The sequence below is a fragment of the Alosa pseudoharengus genome, unplaced genomic scaffold (genome assembly GCF_046254945.1).
Source record: "Alosa pseudoharengus isolate Yale_2024_CS ecotype anadromous, Long Island Sound unplaced genomic scaffold, YU_APseudo_1.1 YU_APseudo_1.1_scf_10, whole genome shotgun sequence".
Taxonomy (NCBI): domain Eukaryota; kingdom Metazoa; phylum Chordata; class Actinopteri; order Clupeiformes; family Clupeidae; genus Alosa; species Alosa pseudoharengus.
In genome coordinates this window covers 2,655,763-2,675,077 of record NW_027468565.1, presented here as the reverse complement: position 1 = coordinate 2,675,077, position 19,315 = coordinate 2,655,763, and the positions used below count along the sequence as shown (strand labels likewise).

General features: G+C 39.8%; 1 protein-coding gene across 2 annotated transcripts in view; it reads left to right on the top strand.

Moving 5' to 3' along the window:
• The window catches only part of snx22 (sorting nexin 22), a 55,028-nt gene that overhangs the window by 29,948 nt on the left and 5,765 nt on the right, over positions 1-19,315 (top strand). The window contains exons 2-4 of one of the 2 annotated variants that reach the window (XM_076302835.1): positions 5,063-5,146; positions 6,052-6,156; positions 9,149-9,240. In XM_076302835.1, coding sequence (XP_076158950.1) covers positions 5,063-5,146; positions 6,052-6,156; positions 9,149-9,240 — 281 coding nt within the window. Of the gene's footprint in view, positions 1-5,062; positions 5,147-6,051; positions 6,157-9,145; positions 9,241-19,315 lie in introns of both variants that reach the window. The other variant, XM_076302827.1, reaches the window with a different exon arrangement.

The following is a 19,315-nucleotide window of genomic DNA, read 5'->3' as shown; positions in this document are numbered from 1 at the left end:
TCCCGGGAATCCTTGTTGGTGTACGTCACTAAATGTACACATAAATTGTTTTATTGTAAGGCCCCCCATGAACGAAAGTACACAAAACTTGGCATGCATTCGGAGGGTGTCATAATGATCCTACACTTTCAATTTCGTGCAGTTTTGACCATGTCAGCCAGAGATATTGTGATGAAAACACCTAATTTTTTGCTTTTTAATTTTTAACTAGGTGGCGCTATACATGAAATAAGTGGTAATGGGATGGGTTGACATGGCCCCTTGAGATCAACATACAAAAAAAAGGTGGACCTCCTAGGCCCTACGGTTCTCGAGATATTCACAGAAAACTGTCTCCGGCCACCTACAGGCCAGTTGGTGTATAGTAACATAAATTAATTTATTGTGTGGCCCCCCATGAACGGAATTCCACGAAACTTAGCGTGCATTCAGAGGGTGTCATAATGATCCTACACTTCCAATTTCATGCAGTTTTGACTATGTTAGGTCACAGATACCTGCGATTACAACACCTCATTTTTACTTTTTTGTGTTTAACTAGGTGGTGCTATACATGAAATGAGTGGTTATGGAATGGGTTGACATGGCCCCTTGAGATCAACATACAAAAAAAAATGGTCCTCCTAAACCTTACGGTTCTCGAGATATTCACAGAAAACTGTGTCTGCCCTACCCTCCTTTCGGGGGGTGCAGTCCAGCGGGGGGGCTACAGATCAAAACGAAAAACGATGGTTCCATGCTATCCATATGGGGTTACATGCCCACCAAGTTTCGTCTACCCCGGTCTTTCAGTGTCCCGGGAATCATTGACGGAAATTTGGACATGCGAAAAAAAAAAAAAAGAAAAAAAAAAAATCTGACTAAACCTATATGACCGCCGCTTCGCTGCGCGGCGGTCATAATTACAAAGTTAACAGTTAACAGGTGCTATGTGATTTGATGATTTGAACAACAACACGCTCTGCTCCCGCCTAAAGTGCAATTGCATAGCAATACAGATATCTCTAACGTAATTTCGCCTAGTCAAAACTCTAATTCAAGATATCTATAATTACATTTTGACTAGGCAGAATGAAAGTTATAGATATCTCCAATTTCAGATATCTCTAATCAAAACTCATTCAAGATATCTATAATTTGATAATAGATATCTACAATCAAATTATGACTATCCCTAACTCCAGTTTGAGATATCTACAACGTCATTTTGACTAGTCAAAATTCCATTTACAGATATCTACAATGTCATTTCGCCTAGTCAAAACTTAATTCAAGATATCTGAAAAGGAACATGTAGATATCTTGAATTGATGTGAATTAAAGATATCTTCAACTGGAGTTATGACTAGTCAGAATCAAATTGTAGATATCTCTAACTGGAATTACAGATATCTACAATTCAATTGCAGATATCCGTAATTCACATAGTGGATATCTGCAACTGAATTGGTAGATATCCGTAATGATAAACCCCATAGAAATGAATGGCAAATGTGGCGTCATTTGTCCTAGGAAGAATGTCTTTGTGGATATCTGAAATGACAATTATGGATAGGAAGAATTCAATTGCGGATATCTAAAATGTTCGTTTTGACTAGGCAAAACTGAATTACAGATATCTGCAATACATATCCAGTCTAGCGGGTAAATGTTAAAATCGCTTGCCATACAAAACTGAATTACAAATATCTGCAATACATATATAGTCTAGCGGGTAAATGTTAAAATCGCTTGCCATACTGTATACAGATATCCACTATGTGAATTACGGATATCTGCAATTGAATTGTAGATATCTGTAATTCCAGTTAGAGATATCTACAATTTGATTCTGACTAGTCATAACTCCAGTTGAAGATATCTTTAATTCACTTCAATTCAAGATATCTACATGTTCCTTTTCAGATATCTTGAATTAAGTTTTGACTAGGCGAAATGACATTGTTGATATCTGTAAATGGAATTTTGACTAGTCAAAATGACGTTGTAGATATCTCAAACTGGAGTTAGGGATAGTCATAATTTGATTGTAGATATCTATTATCAAGTTATAGATATCTTGAATGAGTTTTGATTAAAGATATCTGAAATTGGAGATATCTATAACTTTCATTCTGCCTAGTCAAAATGTAATTATAGATATGTTTTTTTAGAATTAGTTTTGACTAGGCGAAATGGCGTTAGAGATATCTGTATTGCTATGCAAATTAGGCCCGCATCCCACTTTAGGCGGGAGAAGAGCGTGGTGTTGTTCAAATCATCAAATCACATAGCACCTGTTAACTTTGTAATTAGCACTAATTAGCACCATGTCAGAGCAGCCAGAGGGCGAGTTTTTAATCGTCTTTTTAATGCTGCAGCCTATGCAAGACAGGAGCTGGCAGCAAGAATTGATGATTCAATGTTGCTTTGATTTTTTCGATTACAGCCAACACCATTATGAATGGAATTTCCTGTAGATGGTGCTGGTGCATTTAGTAGCCTAGGCCTACTAATTTATGTAGGCTACGAAACAGAGATCAAGCCAGTTGATAACGTGAGAGTCTAATAAACCTGCACGGTGTCCCTGAGTTTTAGTTATTTTAGATGTCAACAAGACATTACAGCCTGCTTATTCTTCTTCCATTCATAGAAATAAGGAAATAAGCCCACTTTTTCTTCAATTATGTTGGGGAGGGGAAATTAGCTGACAGAGAACGTCTAATAAGTAGATGGGCTCTGCTACGGAACTAAAGAGCAACGTCTTGCACAATAATTTGCACTAGTCATAATGACGTTTGAGATATCTTCACCTTTCATTCTGCCTAGTCAAAACTGAATTAAAGATATCTGCAATTGCCATTTAAGATGTGTGACGAGTTGAATGTTGTTTTCAATGACGTGATGACTGATATCTGTAATTCAGTTTTGCCTAGTCAAAACTAACTTACAGATATCTCTATCTGACGTTTCGACTAGTCACAATTACGTTACAGATATCTTGAATGACAATTCCAACTATCCAAAATGTAATTGCGACTAGTCAGAAAGACGTTGTTGATATCTACAATGTTAATTCCAGATAGTCAAATTTAGCGGGTAAATGATAAAATCGCTTGCCATACATAGGCTCTGCTACGGATCTAAAGAGCAACATCTTGCACAATAATTTGCACTAGTCATAATGACGTTTGAGATATCTTCACCTTTCATTCTGCCTAGTCAAAACTGAATTAAAGATATCTGCAATTGTCATTTAAGATGTACGACGAGTTGAATGTTGTTTTCAATGACGTGATGACAGATATCTGTAATTCAGTTTTACCTAGTCAAAACTAAATTACAGATATCTCTATCTGACGTTTCGACTAGTCACAATTACGTTACAGATATCTTGAATGACAATTCCAACTATCCAAAATATAATTGCGACTAGTCAGAAAGACGTTGTTGATATCTACAATGTTAATTCCAGATAGTCAAATAAAAGTAAATGTTAAAATCGCTTGCCATATGCCCTATGGTAGGCTACATTAGCCAAATGAAAATTGACCGGAAGTACGTAGGAGGGCGGAGCCAGGCTAAGGCTACATGCTGATGCCACTGTAGTGGTTCCGGGCGTAATTTTTTCCCTTCCTTTAGGTTGTCGTTAGTCTTAACTTTTTTTTTTTTTACTCAGTAACGGATGGGATTTGTGATGTAGCGAAAGTACAATACTTCACTCAAAATGTAATCAAGTAAAAATTACCAATTTTAAAAACTACTTAAAAATACACAAAAAAAACTACTCAATACAGTAATGTGAGTAAATGTCATTTGTTACTTTCCGCCTCTGTGTGTAGGTAGCTCTTACAATAGCCATGTTTACATGGACAGTTTTTATGTCATTCCGCTTAAACTATTCCGATTTAAAAATGTGTGCCGTCTGTTTACATGGGGTACGTTCTATTCCGATCAGGTGCTTTCAAGCGCTTTAGAATCTTTGATCGGAATAGCCGTTGTTGCCTACTCTTCCTTGAGAAGATACAGCAGTCAATCCGAATGACTATATACATGGGTGTTCATTTGGAATAGGAGCGGACTACACCACCTCTTTCATTCCGATTAAAATTCTGATTGGATCAGGCATATTCATTCCGATTGAGGTGTTTATATGACAATTTTTATTCCGATTGAGCCATTATTCTGTTTCTAATCGGAATAGAAGTGTCCATGGAAACGTGGCTGTTGACTAAGATGAGAGCTCTAAATTAACCCTTAGAACTCCATTTTTTGCATTACGTAAGGGTATAGAACGTATGAATGTATAGAACGCCGGTCATTATTGGGAAAATAAGTCCCGACAGGGCGAACCGACACTATGATCCGACAGAACAACATAAATCAGCCAGTTTTAGAAAAACATCAGCACTTCTACCTCCACCTAGAGTCTGTTATTTGTTTTGCAAAAATCCACAGCTCCCGGTTCTTCTGGTCCAATCAGAGCAGGGCTGTGTGAGATCTGACTGTCAATCACAGTCTGGTGTAGTCTGGTATGCACTGACGAGCACAAACTTGATGAGAGGGTGCTCAGTGGTAGTGGGGGAGGGGCATGAGAGTTGTAAACATTCAACATTTTGGCTAAGTGCCCTCAATCTGTCAGACTTGCCAACTGCAGCTTTAATTTTAAATGTGAATATAATGTGAACTTTCATATAAAGGTACAGTCAGCAATTGCACATAATGTTGTGTTTGTTTATGTTCATATTTAAATTTCTTAGCAGACACTTTTGTCCAAAACAATGCATATTGTATTTTAACCAAGGACCAAACAGGACCAGTTTTCAGAGCCATGGGCTGCCTAAAGAAGCCTTTTGTTTTTTAACAATGTACTCACAGGATGGGCAGCTATTGGATCGTGAGGAGATGTATGGGCTTAAAATTGCCTCTGATCGCTGACTGCACCTTTAGTATTCTAGAAGTGTTTGGAAATTGCACTGCAATGTAATTAACTGTATTATACCCTTGCACTGAATATGCCTACATTCATATTTGAATTTATGACTTTCTGTGATTAATATCTAATTATTTTCCCATTGTGTAGCTTTACAGAGTTGAAGTCTTATTCAATGGAAGGAAACATTATGTTCTTCGGCGCCACAGTGATTTCCAGAACCTCCACAGAAAGGTGACATACTCTTGGAACAAAACCTAAATTGTAGGGGATATGTAAGAAACTATGAAGCATTCAGGCTTGCACACCAAGGTTGTTAAGCACCTCAGTACATTATTTTCTACTTTCTGAATTCTGTGTTGTACTGCCCCTTGCACTGTGGTTGGAAGCTTCCTTATGTTAATGTACAGATATTATTGACATACAGTATGTTGTCTCAATATAAATATAACTAAATATAACTTTTTTCTTTATTTTTTCTTCATAAATTGACCAATCGCTAAACCCTGCTCATAAGCTAATAGCAGTTCGCCACCAGCCACACTCGGACAACCTCAACCTCAGCCAAACTCCTATTGGATCATGTGCTTTCAATGGGCGGGGCTTAGCGATCAATTTTACAATGCAGGGATTTAAATATTTGCAGTAGACTACTATTATGTCTATCTCTGACATGCTTAGTGCCTCCCCTAGCCTGTGCGTCTTTTCTCCTCACACACGTTATTAGCAGTCGTGCCATAAACAGCAAGGCTGGCTAGTTAAAGTGATAGTGATAAATAATAGTCAAGTTGATTTGCTCTCTCAAGTTTGTGTTGCTAACCTACCTACTGTAGGCTATGGGATTTAGGTCATTTAGGCTTACTGTTGAGTTTAATGTCAGAAATAGGCTACGCAACCTTGGCAAACTTTTACATCTGGAGAGAGCTCCTTGCTTACTATCCCGTTAGCTCAGGACATGTCTGTCATTTGTATAGTGCTCACTAAAATCATAAATGAACATTGCAAGACACTTATCTCTTTCATGATCCTAGAAAGATTTTCTTCGACGTTAGTTTTTTGAACATGCATTTTATCTAATGACACAGAAATCTATCTATCAGATTTCTCCAACTCATTTTGACCTTATGTTTTTTTGGCAGCTCAAGAAAATTCTGATGATTCCTGAGTTTCCAAGCAAAAGGAATCCTCACCTCAGAACCAAGCCCTTGGATCAAAGGAGACAGGAGCTAGAAATTTACATACAGGTATGGTATACGTAGGACGTAATGTAGGAATGCAGGCACATCTATATATTGCAACAAGTGCCGGATACTAAGAAATACAATGGAAAACAGGAGGAGATATCCGCACACTGTCTTCTTTGCTCCCAGTATAGTTTAATGAGTACAACATTTCAACTACTCAGGTCTATGTCTGGTACATCAACCAGAGAATATGATTGTTAAGGACATAATATGTAAGGAACTGGGTGGAGCCCCTAATCAATCAATCATCCCATCAGAGCGTCACACATAAGAGATATAAGGTTATGTGGAATTCTTGACAAGTCACACTGAGACATGCAGTACAACTAGGTAAAAGACAACACATTACACACTACAAAGAGGTTTAATATCAAACTCCTCATTCAAACCAAATGGGGCCAGAGTGTAAAAGGCATATGTGCTTCGTATTGTAGAAGTAACCGCTCATGGCGCAGCTGGTTGACAAATAGAACGCAAACAGCTCGTATTTTTACCACTGACTTGACGTCACTGACAAGCTCCGAGTTTGCTAAAAGACAAATAGAACGCAGCATAATTCACTCTCTGGGGAACGCCACTGTCAAAGAATTCACTCCAACATATTATATTGTTATATTTTTGTCTCAAGAGATTGCCGTCAGGAAGGTACATTTTTCTATGAACAAGATTGTCTGCTACGGAGCCCCGGATATGTCATGGGGGAAAAAAATAATAAGTTGTGGCCACGAAATAGCAATTCGTTCCCACAAAATAATAAGTTGTGGCCACAAAATAGCAATTCGTTCCCACAAAGTACTAATTTGTGGCCACTAAATATTAATTCGTTCCCACGAAATAGTAATTCTTTCCCACGAAATAGGTAATTTGTGGCCACGAAATATTAATTCGTTCCCACGAAATAGTAATTTGTGGCCACGAAATAGGTAGGCCTATAGGCTGTGCACTGGACAGCTGGATGAGCAAATCAAGCGCAACTCCTCAAACAGGAACAGTCGCTGCTCACACAATGGACAGGGATAGTATGGTAGAGTGCTATTTTAGGCTGGGAATGAAATACAAAGACATTTTGAAAAGCCTGGCATTGGAGGGATTCATTATTAGCGAGAGGCATCTCCAACTATTAAGAGCCAGGTCGCTGCACCGGCGTAGGTACGACTTGAACGTGTCTCTCTCGTTTGCGTTTTTTTATAAGGCGGCCGTCAACATTTCCATTAAAACATGCATCAGATAGCTGGAGGTGAATCTTCATTCTCCCCCCCCTCCTCACTCTCACTTTATGTCCTCTGTCAAATACAGTTGCATTTACAGCTCTGAACAAAACCGTTCAAGAGTTATTTAAGGAGAAGTCGAACGTGCATTATGTTTCATTCGTCCCTCCTGGCTGGGACAAATGAAACAGCATGGGGGACGAATGAAACATACAGCTTAAATTATGTAAACTTCCCACAACTTCAATATTTGACAACATACCATGAATGGTACTTCAAGTCTGTGTTATTTTAGATAGATTGCTGCTGGGCTATATGTCTTGGTTCATGTCTGTTAACAACTCATTGCCGTCATGGTGATGCGCGTATTTCGCAGTTATGGAAATAGCATGCACTATGCCATTAATATAGCTAGAATAATGCATGTTTCGAATTATATAATGTTTCTATAGTACAAAATGTTATTTCACTCTGTTTTTATGTGGTTAAAGCCACCACACATCCAAATAAGTGCCCTTCATGACCCACAGGCCGTCAGTCTCCATAGGTTAACATGGCAAAACTCGACCCCCTACCTGATAGCCCCAAATATATTTGCATCTTTCTAAAACTGCTTTTCCATGTCTCACCTGAATAAAATATAGTATAAACACAGATACGTGTGCATTGACTTAGAATAAATGGGGTTTACTGCCTGGTCGGGACAAATAGGTGTTTCAATCGTCCCCCCATAGACATTATAGGCTGTTTTGCATCCATTACAAACAAACATGCAATGTGAACGTCTGGGATTGGGGAGAGCACTAAATGCTCTACTGAATAAGCATGGAGTCAAACCTTTAAATGAAAAACACTCTTTAATAATAAAAAAAAATAAACCGCTAATGAAGTAAACTTGTGTCCATCAGAAATCGTTTATCGCCTGTAACTCCGTGATAACAGGACGTAACAGGATGGCATTTGGCTGAGCAACGGAGGTTAATATGCTCTATGTTTTGTCCAAATGATGTCTGTCTATCATCGTTGCACTCGGAGAAAACCGGAATGTTTCATTCGTCCTGGTTGTACCCTACTGCAAACCAGAGAATTGAGAGCTGGTGGGGAGTGATGAGAAAAGACACGACAGGCTTCTACTGGCGCTCTATTTGCTCACCCAGCTGTCCAGTGCACGTTAGACTACATATTTCGTGGCCACAAATTACTATTTCGTGGGAACGAATTAATATTTCGTGGCCACAAATTACCTATTTCGTGGGAACTAATTACTATTTCGTGGGAACGAATTAATATTTCGTGGCCACAAATTAGTACTTTGTGGGAACGAATTGCTATTTTGTGGCCACAACATGACATATCCGGGGCTCCGTAGTCTGCAATCTAGTGATGTCAGAACTTTAGTGGTGTGACACTATGATTTAGCAATTTGAAAAACAATTTCATGACCATTTCATTGTACAGATTATGAATAGCATTATCTACTATGGTGGCCCCTGTTCTTGATAGGCTAGGCACTTCCCTTTGAGCCCCTTTAAAACTTCACAACTTACTTAAGAAATTAAGGATTTATCTAAAATGTTCAAGTATGACATAAAAAATGCTGTCACCTTTTTGGTGAATTAGCTTACACATCTTTACCGGGGGTGCCAATAGTTTTGGAGGGCTCTGTATGTAGTTGCTACTACATATGGTAGTAGTATCTTGAGGATAAACTATTAATGATTTAAATAGTATGGTCTACTCTTGGGCACAATAGCATGATTTCTTTCCCCCCTTCTATCCAGGAGATCTTGCAACAAAATGAAGCTGTTCCCCAAGAACTTTTGGATTTCCTTCAGATCAAGCATTTCCACTTGATGAACAAAGCTGACAGCACTGAGTATGTGGATGAATGGTACACAGTTACACAAGAACACACATCAATAAATAGTGGGGTCAAGAAAGTCAAGAATTGTAATTTACAGTGGGTACTACTTCAAATTGTCCGGTTTCACGTGTGATTCTTATGTGACCTCACGCGTGAATCACACGTCACACACGTGAATTACCGGTAGGCCTACATCCCGAAGCAAACAGAAAATCTTTTGTTTTTTTAATATAGGCTAGCCTACCGATACGCTGCTCCAAACGACATGCAGTCTCACGATAGAATTTGTTATTGTTTTTGAAGGTGTCTTTGTTATTTTATGAAGAGGTATCTGGCTGTTTTGTTTGTTTTACTTTCATTAAGCTCATGAAAATTAAATTTTGACTGCTAAAAACACCATTTTACCTGAACATTGCCTACCTGCAATAGGCTATCACTTCACTGCTTGACACTACCCCACATCCACATGGAGAAATGTCGCATGTTAACAATGGAGAGAACCTTCCAGTACCTTCCAATTATTTATTGTGCGAATGGGTTAGCAAAACCATAGCTTGTGGTGAATGGAGATGCAAATCATCAGCCTAATTCATTTGTTTGCGCAACAGCCCGTTCTCTAGCGAGAGTGAAATAAATGTTTTAAAAGCTGTGTCATCACCAGGCTATTTGCTACGATATTTGCTACTATAGGCCTACAACAGTCTAATTTCGCGTGCCAATTCAAAGACCTGTTATTTCTATTTTTGGATTAGACTAGATGACACTCACAGCAAGGATCCGCTTAGTTCGTTGTTTTGAATAACCATAGCTGTCAACATTGAGCTTTGAAAATAAGGGAGATTTTCTGGGTTTCTCACGCAGAATACGGGAAAATGTCAACATTCGTCCCCCAACGTTGGAAGGGTTGCAGTATTAGTCCGTTTCATAATTGCAAGCTCGTGCATTGGTCAGCTAAACAATACAAGAAAGTAGCCTACTTTATTTACGCCTAACAACAGCCTATATTAATTTGGTCAAACTTTATACAGCCCTAGCAAGGCTAAAGTTCTGTAGCCTAATCGATGGCCCTGTGCGCTGTCATTCTCACTCCTGCGCAAACAAAATGTGTGCGTTCCAAGTAGCCTAGTGCGTAATTCTTCTTCATAAAGTTGAACAAATGCATTTGGTGATTTTAGAGAGTATAAATAGAAAATATAAATAGCCTGTCATGCAGTTTATGTGCTACAGTATAAGTATAAGTATATATACTTTTTTGATCCCGTGAGGGAAATTTGGTCTCTGCATTTAACCCAATCGGTGAATTAGTGAAACACACTCAGCACACAGTGAGGTGAAGCACACACTAATCCCGGCGCAGTGAGCTGCCTGCTTCAACGGCGGCGCTCGGGGAGCAGTGAGGGGTTAGGTGCCTTGCTCAAGGGCACTTCAGCCGCAGCCCACTGGTCGGGGCTCGAACCGGCAACCCTCCGGTTACAAGTCCAGAGGGCTAACCAGTGGGCCACGGCTGCCCCAACAGTGCAGAGTTGGAAAGTTATGGTAGGCCAACTTGGAGTGAATATGGGGGAATTCTTTCTCTACTCGTAGCTGAGTAGCCTGGTAGGCCGATACACACAGTGCATGCGGCCGTACACTATGCAGGTGCCACTGAATCGTGCTCTCACGACAACCACGCAGTCATCTTAAATAGTCTCACTGTCGCCTTCAAGCAAGCAAAACGATGCTTTGAAAACATCTGTTTCGTTGGAAGGGCAAGGGTGTAGCAACAGGACAACAGTACAGAGACTGACAAGTCCGATGGTAGAGCTAATGTTATGAGATTGTTAAAATACGGGATATTTACGGGAAAATATTAACCCATTTAAGCCCAAATTTTTCCCAGACATGCAAATATGCAAATCATGTGTTATTAGCAACCCTTTGAAGTAATCAATATTTTTTTTTTTTTTAAATGTAGAAAAGTAGATGAAAAAGTGAGTTTTAATATTAAAGATAATATGCGTATACTCAATTAAAGGTTGCTCAAATTGCTTTTTATATGTATATACGCGCACACACACACACATATATATACGCGCACACACACACACACACACAATATGCACACTAACTCTCACACCCCATGCAGATACACTCACAGACCATATACACTAACTTTCACAACTAGAGCAGCAGGCAAAGTGCATGTCGCGTGCAATGTGAAGTCTGTATGTCTGTGTGTGTGTGTGTTTGTGTCTGTGTGTGTGTGAGTGTGCATGTCTGTGTGTGTGTCTGAGTGTGTATATCTGTGTGTGTGAGTGTATATCTGTGTGTGTGTGTGAGAGTGTGTATCTGTGTGTGTGAGTAGGCTTGGGTATCGAATATCGAGTATTGGTTGGAACCGGGACTATCTTTGCGATTTTCCCGGAATCGTTCAAAAGTTTAAATTTCGATTCCTAGTTTCGATTCCCAGTCCGCCGACCTGAAGAAGAAACGGCTGAACACCAACGAAGAAGCGCATAGTTCATAGAATTAAAATTAATGGAGAAGGTCAGACTATTTCATTCAGAAAGCAGGGTTCCCGCGGATCCTTAAATAGTCTTAAATACAACTGAATTTTCGAAAGAGAGGTATTAAATGTGCGTATGGGACCGCCAGCGAGTGCAAGAGAGCGAGTGATGTCTCAATCCAGTTTCGTGTATTTAAAACGCAATTAGTGACTAGGCTATTAGGCTACGGGAGGAAGTGTAGTGGTTGCAGAGTGAAGATGTTTTTCACGGGTGTGGTTAAAGGAGTGAAAACAGTAATAATACAGTAGGCCTATGTGAGCGACCGGGCGGTCAACCCACGTGTTGGATTGTGAGTTTGGGTGGAAATGGAGAAAAATGCACTTACAGGAGAGGTTGGATGTAGCTTCTGTTAATTCCAATGATTTATTTATATATATATATATATATTCAAAAATAGCAACACTAATAAACAAAATACTTTTCCCTACCAAAAACAAACAAAAATAGCACAAACAATGCATAGTCCAAAGTATCAGCATAACACATAACTTACTCTGCCTCACAACAGGAGAGTCCACCTACTACGCACACTTTGGGAACTGAGCTACCCCATTAAATAGCCCCAGCTATTACTGTCAAATGGGGATAATTGAGGCACACCATTGAGCTAGGGAAGTACTCAGAATAGGGCTCACTAATACATAACATAAATCAACATAACAATGATATAGAAAACAACAGAAAAGTATATAATGAACAAACCATATGTCTGTTATAAATATGTACCTAACCACAAGGCATAAAGAAACAAAACAACCAAAAGAATATCCTAAACACCCCTGTAGCATAATGCCCTGCTCCCTACCCCTGCAGAATGTTTAAAATAACCTGTCCCGGCGCGGAGCGCGCTTCCGCAATGGGACAGTGAGAGAGGTCAGAGCGTCAGGAAGTGTTGTGAGTAGATGTATGCGTTAACCAGATTATGGGCACTATACAGACGATATGACATGGCAAATGGACGACAAGCTAGTGGGTACCACACTATGTAATTGTTATTGACAAGAATGAAGTTGGTAATGACGTTGTAATGAGTGAAATGAATGAATGAGCGGAATCGTGGCAAACCAAACAATTGGTTTACAGCGTGAACGAACGCCAAACCGGCGGCAAACACCCGACACCAACAATAAAACCCCCCGAACATCTCTTGTAGAACACAAAGCCCACCGAACATGCAACAACACTTAACATCACACACAAAACATTTTACATTCATAGAGGGACGCAGTGGGGAAGTGTGTGCGTGTGTGTGCGAACAAATTAGTCTCTTTCTCTCGTGTCTGCGCTTGCAGGGCAACGCGGATGAGGTAGTGAGAACGATAAAGTTCAGTTTCTCACAGCCTATGTACAAAATAATATGCCTGACGTTTTCGTGGTGTAGCTGAGGCCAGAGAGATATACAGGACGTGGAATGAGGAAGCCTACGGTAGAATGAGCAAGAGAAAGAAAGAGCGATAGGTTGGCCATATGTTCGAATTTAGGCCGGACATATGGATTTTAAAAGCCCTGTCCGGCATCCAGCGCAGCCTCAAGCCGGACGCTCATTTGTTCTCCTTTTTGGAGTTGTGCTTGGCATCTAAAATCGTTGCTCGGACGCAGCATCGTTTCACAAACTATGGACGCGAAGACTGCTGGTCAAATTATGTGCAGTGCTTCGCAATTAGGAGGAAATACTGTATATGTTAAGTTGATCTGTTTGCATCTTTCCAGCGTGTGTTGCTGGCCTAGCCTAGGGAAGAAAATATCTGTCTAAGTTATAATAGCCTACCTGTAATATCTGCCAGCAGCTTGCTTGCCAGCGTTTCCCAGTAGGCTAGGCCTACTTCACAAAAGTTGTGAACTATAACCGCATATTTTTTTAATGTCGGCGACTGGCTACATAAAAACGTGTGTTAATAATACGTGCGTGCTTGAGATGAAACCAGCGGTTTTCAGCAGGATCATGCGATGAGGACCTGTCTCTTAATTAATTTAAAACAAGTCAATGGTTTTACAATGTTTCAGTCAAGCTTTGGTTGGTTTAGATACAACTGGTATGCAAAATGTAAAGTAGTGGATTAACTTTAATTTGCTGTGCTGCATATTGGACAATAGATGCACATAGTAAATTATATAAAGTAGGCTTATTAAAATATGTAAATAGCTTAGTCTAACTTTGAAAAAAATATTGAAGGGAATCCAGTCCAGTGCACATGTCTTTGGCAAGTAGCCTAGGCTACTACAGACACAGGTGAAGAACAGTCAGCCTCAGCAGTAAGCAAAACCAAATATGTAAAGCCAGCTTCAAAAACAAGCAGCCCAGACCCTAAAATTGGGCATTTATAACTTTGAAGGTAATTCACACAATTATTTTTCTTTCGCCAAAATATATTTGGTAACTTCAGTAGACATCCAAAATGGGGTGGGGGTTAAAATTAGTAGGAAAAAAAAACTATTGCATAAACAGTCATATATATCTTTTTGCCGTATAGTCTTAAGTTTCATTTAGATGTCTTGAAAAGGTCTTAAAAGTCTTTAAATTTGCACTTGGAAAATGTGCAGATACCCTGAGAAAGACCGTTGGTTAGCTAGCTCATTTAAAATATCCTAAACTTTTTTTGACCCAGCCTCTTAAAAAAATCGGAATCGAGAATCGCTAGGAACCGGAATCGAAATAAGAAATCGGAATTGGAATCGGAATCGTTCAAATTCAAACTATACCCAACCCTATGTGTAAGTGTGTATATCTGTGTGTGTGAGTGTGTATGAGTGTGTATATCTGTGTGTGTGAGTGTGTATGTCTGTGTGTGTGAGTGTGTATGTCTGAGTGTGTATATCTGTGTATGTGAGTGTATATCTGTGTGTGTGTGTATTTGTGTGTGTATGTCTGTGTGTATGTGTTTGTGTGTATCTGTGTGTGTGAGTGTGTATATTTGTGTGTGTGTGAGTGTGTATGTGAGTGTGTGTGAATATGTGTATGTGTGTGTGCATGTGTGTGTTTGTGTGAGAATATGTGTGTGTGTGTGTGTGTGAATATGTGTGTGTGTGTGTGTGTATGTCTGTGAGTGTGTGTGTCTGTGTGTGTGAATATGTGAATATGTGTATGTGTGTGAGTGTATGTCTGTGTGCGTGTGTGTGTGTGTATATCTGTGTGTATGTGTGTGTGAGTATGTATGTGTGTGTATATCTGTGTGTGAGTGTGTGTATGTGTGTGTGTATGTCTCTGTATGTGTGTATGTATGAGTATGTGTGCGTGTGTGTGTGTGTATATCTGTGTGTATGTGTGTGTGAGTATGTATGTGTGTGTGTATGTCTGTGAGTGAGTGTGTGTATGTGTGTGTGTATGTCTCTGTATGTGTGTATGTATGAGTATGTGTATGTCTGTGTGTTTGTAGGTGTAGAAGTATGTGTGCATCTAGATACAACATTCTATCCCACCGGTCACTATTGTGACCGTTAACATGTTTACTCATTCTGCAAACACACCAAAGACATTTGAATAATTATAAATGTATATATCATAACTAGACACCTTAAAGACCATGTGTACAAAAAATATTTGTTCTATGTTTATTTTAACATACTTTAAAAACCTTTTATTTTGGAGCTGTGAGGCCGTCATCCTCTTCTCAAGGTGCAACCAGGAAGTAAACAGCTCTGGTCATGTAACAATTTACTCAAAACATTTGACACTGCACACATTTCATTGAAACACTCTATTGTTTCAATATTTACTGAAAGAGTATTGGGATATTCCCCAGTTACAGTTTTATAAGTACATATTTTTTTTCGGTCACAATTGTGGGAAAAAAGTTAAAATACGTGAGAAACCCGAAAAAAACGGGAGGGTTGACAGCTATGCATAACGTTTGTTGCTTCTACACACGTCATCTCCAGTGGTTCAGTTTTGCGCAGACGCACACATACATTGAATGAGCGCTGACACCACTACCTCCTAATGGCTCTTTATTTGATATCACTAAATTAAGAAATATTTTCTATTTTTTTATAGAATGAACAAAAATGTTTTGTTTCTTATAATAGGCTACCATTCAATTGTGCCGCAAATTATCCGCGGGCAATCTCCTCGTTGAGGAGGCCCTAAGCCTGCAGATCATAGACAGAGAGAGCATGCTCTGGGAACAGAACACAGTTGCCTGTCTAGTGTAGCCATGGGTCTGTCTACAAGGAAAATGACAAATGACTTCAATGCGCTTTGGGGGTCCATCGTCACTGGGTCATGAGGCCAGTGACTACTCCACTTTTCGGGAAAAAATAAAAAATAAAATGTCTCATTTTCGATGCACCACAAAACATCTTGCCTATTCAACTGGGGCTTTCTATAGTTTCAGTGCGGGCTGTATCTTGAGACAAACAGCAAAAGCAGAATAGGTTGATCTATTTCACTTAACCTGAACCCCCTGCGAGCGGATACCTACATCGCACGGATACTGGATAACATTTTATTCGTATTCGCCTAGGCCTACATATTTTTTTTGTCTTATTCGAAACAATTCTTGTAGGTATCCATTACTCTGCTACCACTAGAAATAATCACCACTTACGCGCGCGCTCTCTATCTCCCTCTCTCCTAGAAATGCACATTTTTGTCGGAAGATCATGCTTGAGTTCAAGTTGGGGGGGTTTTAGTGAATATTTATAATAAAGTATTTTTATATTGTATACTATCTCCTTCTGATTTATTCATGTCCCCTGGGATTTTTAATATGGAAAGGAAAATATTCACGACACTTTAAGTGTTTTTTGACTCAATTTACCCCTGGACTATTTGATGCAAATTATGGGCATCTCGCTGCTACTCTGGCAGTCTCACCAGAAGATGCAGCAGCTGGCAGGACGTAGCTGTTAGATATGTAGAACAACTACTTCCGTGTATTAGGCTACATAGGCCAGTCATTACTTTTATAATCGCGGGGAAACGTAGCAATGCATTCTGAAGCCCTGTTTCTTTTCTCCCACGCCATTGTGCACCGAGGGAGAGGTACGCTTTTCTCCCTCGAGATACTTTCTCCTCCAATGAACTTGTACTTGTAACGAAAGGCAATTGAAAATGTAGCGGAGTGAAGAGTAGATTACAGGCTCAAAAATGTACTTGAGTAAGAGTAGAAGTACCGTTTTGAAAATGGAATATGGAAAGTTGCCTTCCTTGAAAAAAATACTTTTTTAGCCTACTCATGTGCGTTACTTGCACCCCTGATAAATTGTCACTAAGCTATGTTGGCGACCCAAATAAAATCTCCTTTGGGAACCAATGGCTTACAGTAGGCCTATCAATCACACTGCCGCTTGCAACAGCTCTGAATGCAGACCGCTACCCTGTTTTACCGGCAATGCTACAGCGGACTTAAGCTGGCACCTTGTGGCGAAAAGTTGTAATACATTTCACAGAGCTGCGTGAATCATGGAAAGCGCGAATGAAGTGGGCACTTCTAAATGGGACCCACTGTAGATACTTTTTCAATTTGATTTGATTTGGGGGCCCCCACTACCTTCACGTTATCAGTAATATTGAATATAGTGTGATCATTAGGTGATCAACAGTGGCCATCCTTGATCCTGCTTGACCCTCCACACACACAAACACACACGGAAAATGATGGCTTGTATCATTTGTTTCTATTTCATAATTCAGATATTTCTAGGCAGTTCTACCAGAGTTCCACTGGGGGAGCGGGCGAGTGCAAAATGAATGGGGGTCTATGGAGCAAGACGGCTAAATTTGTCTCTTTCACCTGATTGTTGTTGAAAATGTTATTGTAGTTTCTGCAATATAAGTTCAATATGGATTATAGGTCGAAAGTTGAATAAACGAGTATGTCCTTTCGATTTCTTACAGATTGGGTGAGTGTTGCCCATAACATGCTACCATTCTGCTAATGAATGACGTCATTGACACATTTACAAGGCCTTTTAGAACAAATAAGTGACTTTAAAAAATACTCAGCCGTGTGTATTTTTTTTGCCTCCCCTATTCGGATGCAACATTCAAATTTCTAGACAAAAAATTATGTCTTGAAAAAAATGGACCTCCATTAAAAATTCATAGACAACATATGTTCACATTCATGGCACAATTCAAACGGGACCAGAAAATAATTATTTTCTCACATTCACTTGCATTGACGATTTTTCAATCTAGAGGTCCACTGGGGGTTTAACAGATGCTTACCAGCTATATAGTGTGTAACAAGGATATGTGGATGCAATTTGTTATGCTTACTGTGTCATTAGATAAAATAAATGTTCAAAAAACATTTCAAAGAAAATCTTTGTGGTATCATAGAAGAGATAAGTGTCTGCAAGAAATGTAGGAGTTGTTCTCGACAACCAACCTTCTCCGATCATGTTGCCTCGGCTGCCCGGTCGTGCCGTTTCGCACCCTACAACATATGGAAAATCAGGACTTACTTGCAATTACAGTACAGTACAGTACTACAATAGTCAAGTCATCTCACGACTTGACTACTGTAACACCCTCCTGACAGGTCTCCCAGCCTGCACAGTGAAACCCCTTCAAATGATCCAGAATGCGACGGTGCGCCTTTACAACCAACCCAAAAGACGCACACGCTGCTCATCCAGCTACACTGGCTAGCTATGGCTGCCCGCATCAAATTCAAGTCTCTAACGCTTGCCTACAAAGTAGTCTCCAGTTCTGCTGCCACCTACTTGAATGCCCTCCTCAGACGAACAACATCTAGCTCTGTCACCGGTATGCTCAGGCCAATCCAAACTTTTTTCATCTGTTGTTCCTCGTTGGTGGAACGCGCTACCAGTTCCTACTAAAGCAGAGACATCCCTCTCCATCTTCAAAAAACTCCTGAAGACCCAGCTCTTCAGAGAACATCTCCTCTCATGGACTACTTACAACTAGTCTTGCTGATCCAAGCACTTACCACCTGACTAGGTGTTGTCAACAGTGTCAGTGTTTAAAAACAGCACTCACTGATGCACTTATTCCTATTGTATTCTACCTTTTTTTAAATTGTCCGAGAATTGCTTTAAAAAGCTTAAACTGTTTACCATGTTGTTAGTCGCTTTGGCTAAAAATGCGTCAGCCTAATGTAATGTAATGTCTTGCAATGTTCACTTATGATGTTAGTGAGCACTACACGAATGACAGACATGACCTGAGCTAGCGGGATAGTTAGCAAAGAGCTATCTCCCGATGCAGGGCCGGCGGAAGGCATGGGTAATCTGGGCAACTGCCCAGGGCGCCAAACCACCAGGGGCGCCACAGCGTGGCGAGCTATATAGGCTACAATATTGAAAACACATTGACAAATAATGCCATAGACTGCATTGTCATAGATGTTGGGTTTTGAACTGAGCACTAAAACAAGTTGGATAGGTTGGATACTTGGATAGGCCCTCTCCTTTTTAGCCCAGGTAAAGTCCATGATTTCCAAAAAGAATGGCACATTTTGATTGGTCTAACCACAGGATCAGATAAGACGGTGGTATTTTCTGTATCATGTCTCAATACAATTTTGGCTATTACAATTTTGGCTGCAGTTTTTGAATTGAGTATCAAACTGTGC